This window comes from Temnothorax curvispinosus, unplaced genomic scaffold, assembly GCF_003070985.1.
Source record: "Temnothorax curvispinosus isolate PA1 unplaced genomic scaffold, ASM307098v1 QBEX01017700.1, whole genome shotgun sequence".
NCBI classification, from domain to species: domain Eukaryota; kingdom Metazoa; phylum Arthropoda; class Insecta; order Hymenoptera; family Formicidae; genus Temnothorax; species Temnothorax curvispinosus.
The window spans coordinates 62,010-65,617 of record NW_020227480.1 but is presented as its reverse complement, the minus strand read 5'-3'; the positions used below and the strand labels follow the sequence as shown (position 1 = coordinate 65,617).

General features: G+C 39.8%; 1 protein-coding gene across 1 annotated transcript in view; it reads right to left on the bottom strand.

Moving 5' to 3' along the window:
• Positions 1-2,736: 2,736 nt before the first annotated feature.
• The window catches only part of LOC112467636 (39S ribosomal protein L33, mitochondrial), a 1,403-nt gene continuing 531 nt past the window's right edge, over positions 2,737-3,608 (bottom strand). The window contains exons 2-3 of the mRNA XM_025036319.1: positions 3,281-3,384; positions 2,737-3,000 (exon numbers count right to left, since the gene is read on the bottom strand). Of these exons, the coding sequence (XP_024892087.1) occupies positions 2,951-3,000; positions 3,281-3,384 (154 nt within the window). The 3' untranslated portion in view covers positions 2,737-2,950. The remainder of the gene's footprint in view (positions 3,001-3,280; positions 3,385-3,608) is intronic.

Sequence of the window (3,608 nt, the reverse complement as noted above, 5' to 3'; positions counted from 1 at the left end):
TTTAATTATCATTAATGATCATTTATACCTCGTATCTCCTCGACATTTGACACTTGTATAATATCACATGTCACAAATGTCACACACTGCATCTTCCACGAATCACGAGTAGTCTCGAGCAGTCTCGAGTCTCGATTAACAAAAGCTTCACTGCATATAAACTCTTCCGAGGCGTAACACGCGCTATTTATTTATCTCTCTCTCTCTCTCTCGCTCCTCCCCCGCCTACCCTCGATTGAATTAATTGAAGTGATTCGACCAGATTCCGATCCGACTCGAACGTCGCGTTTCGAATTCATGAAAGAACGCGGGGCGCGGGTAGAGGGTGAAAGGCGGTGAAAGGGGGCGGCCAGGGTGCGTGTAGATGATGTAGGTATCACTTGTCCGGGGGCCAGAGCGATACCAGCCATTTTCAATTTATTTCAAGTACCTTTTCGTGGCGGAGAAAAGAAGGGTGCCGCGCCACCACCACCCTCGCCGCCCCCGGCCCCCGGCCCCCGACCTCCGACCCCCATAGCGCGACGCGGCGCAGAGAGATACCTCTATACCTATATCATCGCCATTTCTCCACCTTATGCAGGCTTACGCCGTCACGAGCGATCTCGCGGATTCGACATGACGATATTAACGTTTCAGAGTTATATATACGAGTACGTCTCACATATACCTATACATAACTGCGATGTTCGATCGATGCAAGCGACTCGGGGACTCGCGACTCGCGAACGATCCTTAGGTCGTGTGAATCGAATTTTTAGACTAATATCTCTTTGCTCTTTTAATAAACATTTTGATAAATGCGCGCGTGCAAATGCAGCGTATCGCAACGCTGCATTTACGCTCAATGTTGAATTGCGTACGAGACCGAACTTGATTTAGAACCGATGTGATTGATAAAAAAAATGCAATCTCTCTTATTCCTACTTACGCACGCTTGCTCGGGCAAACGCTATAACCTTTTTTTTCTTCTTTTTCTCCCTTTTTTTTACTGTCGAGTTTCGCGAGTACCTATGCACGTTTCTTCTTTTATCGCGGCAAGAACCGCGGCGGATGAATAAAACGCGGAAGCCGTGGCACTCGCGGAAAATATCGAACTCCGTTGCGTGGCGCGCTGCGTTGCGAAAAGCGCCAGAGAGAAGAACGGGTGATTCGGGAGGAGGGCAATGACGGGTGGAAATGCGCAAGGAGGAGTTGTAAAAAATAACCGCAGTTAATTAGCAGCGAGGCCACTTTAGCGGGCTCGCGCCCACTGTTAGCAAGCGTGGAGAATAACTCGTGCGGACGCGAAAAACACCCTCGAACGTGAGGCAACTGAAACGCTCCCGGCAAACCAGGCTCCTTTCGCATCTGTTTATTCTTCTCTCTCACTCTCTTTCCTGACGATTCTTTGCAAAACTCTCCACCGGCATTTTTCCTATGTTGCACGCTTTTTTTTCTTAGCGTCTGCACGATTGTGGGCTGCTCCGATGCTCCATTTGCGAAGCGAAAATTTCATGTAGCAAATTGAGCCAAATGCGTTTCGGTTTCCGATGAATGACTAAATAAACATGTGCTCTCTTATGTACGTAAAAATGATATAATTAAAATAATTTTTTTTCCAAATATTTCAACTTCAATGAATCTTACTTATTGTTAGAAATCGAAATCATATTGTCCTCTTACATACGTGATACCAAAAGATAAAAATTCATATTATTTGCTAAGAATTAATCTGCGAAATACAAAATTCACGACGCGTTTCAAAAGTCAAAACGAACGTGTTGAAAGGTTCGTGTCTTCGTCTCGTCGCGCGGCCAAGATGTATGTTTCACAATTATACGCTTGCATGCTGCGTGCGTGCATGCACGTCCAGGAGGAAGTCGGCAAGTTTTTTTCTTCGAAGGGAGAGAAAGAGAGAGAGAAAGAGATGGAAAAAAGCGGGGAAGATTTCGAATCTCACCAACTGTCACGCGCACAATCGCGAAAGATAGAGAGACGATTCTCTCTCCGGTTGTAACCCCTTTTGCGGTTTCCCCCTCTTTCCTCTGGACAATGGTCTGAGTCGAGGAGAAATTGAATTTGTAACATCAGTAAACTGCACGACTTTGCTGCTCCCGTACCGCAATCAAAACCAAGTGAAGAACAGGAAGGGATTAAAGACGAGAGCGAGAGAGTGAGAGAGGGGGGAGTGAGGGAAGAAGAAGAGGAGGAGAGAGCAAGAGGTAGTGAGAGAAGTCTTTGGCATCAGGAAAAGGACGAAAAGTCTAAGCGGGCGCGAGATGAAGAGAAAGAGACTGAGAGAAGAGAGAGAAAGCGGATCGTGTTTCACGCCTGGCGGATTCTGAACCGTTTGAAACCCAGGTGGAAATAATACAACTTTGTGTTCCTTGTTAAGGATCAAAGGAAATCTACCCCCAATCTCGATGTCGAGACTCTTGGCTGGTCTCTCGCCGATTCTCCATTCGCCTCTCTTTCGCCTTCTGTCCTTTCGACATGACCGACATGAAACTTAGACAAAACGTTTGCTCATAGCATGTTTTATTTGACAACTTTCAATAATGATATGTAAAGTAATATTGATGAAAGCTTCCTCTTTCCTTTTTCTTATAGAAGCAAGAAATTTTTGTAAACTAAATGCATCGCCAAATGACAAATTGTTACGTTTGATATTATAGTCAATAACCAACACGATTCTGTAGATAAAAAAGACACGGAAAACAAAATTGCAATATTTTTATATAATAAAGTCTAACAATATTTTATGTTATCATATAATTTTTTTCATTTATTTATTTACAGCCATTTTTTATATTACAGAATCATTCTTGATCTCTTCTCTACTTGTTATTTGTATAACATTAAGTTTGTATTGTATCTATAAAATAAAATAAGATCGGATAAATACATCGTTTTAATATATACCAAGCAAGGAAATTTTGTAAATTGCCAAATACACCGTAATATTTGCGAATTATAAGCTATGTAATTTTTTCTTTTCTTTATATAGCGTCTTCTGTTGAACTGGAAAGGAAAATCATAATATTAGTCTAAATACCAAACACTAATCATAATGTACATTGAAATGTATATTATGTTTTCTAAAAGATTATAGTTATATAACTATATATTTATAATTATAATGGAAGAAAATACAAACAAATGCTTTTTATAGAATATATTGAATATTAGTATATATTGACCGTATAATTCCTTGATTATGTTCTTTCTCTTATTATAATTAATGTATATAATCTTTTGTGTGTGTGTGTGTGTGTGTCTGTATATATAAATAGTTACTTACTATAAGGATCAAAATATATAAATTCTAATTTGTCAGCCAATCTTTCTCTGACGCGCACCAATCGGTGACCACTTATAATACTTTCTGCAACGACTAAGACGTGCCTGTAATAAGAAATTAATAGCAGATATCTTTTAATCGATAACATATTATGCCTCTGATCTGAGCTTATCATTAACTTATTATTTAATATATAAATAAACTTCGTAAATTTTGGCATGCATTTCAAATAATTTCCATTAAAAACTGGCATTTTGCTTAGTGACTATAAATTTGTTATTACTTATATTTGTATATTTAAATATATGTATATATACATATTCTAACC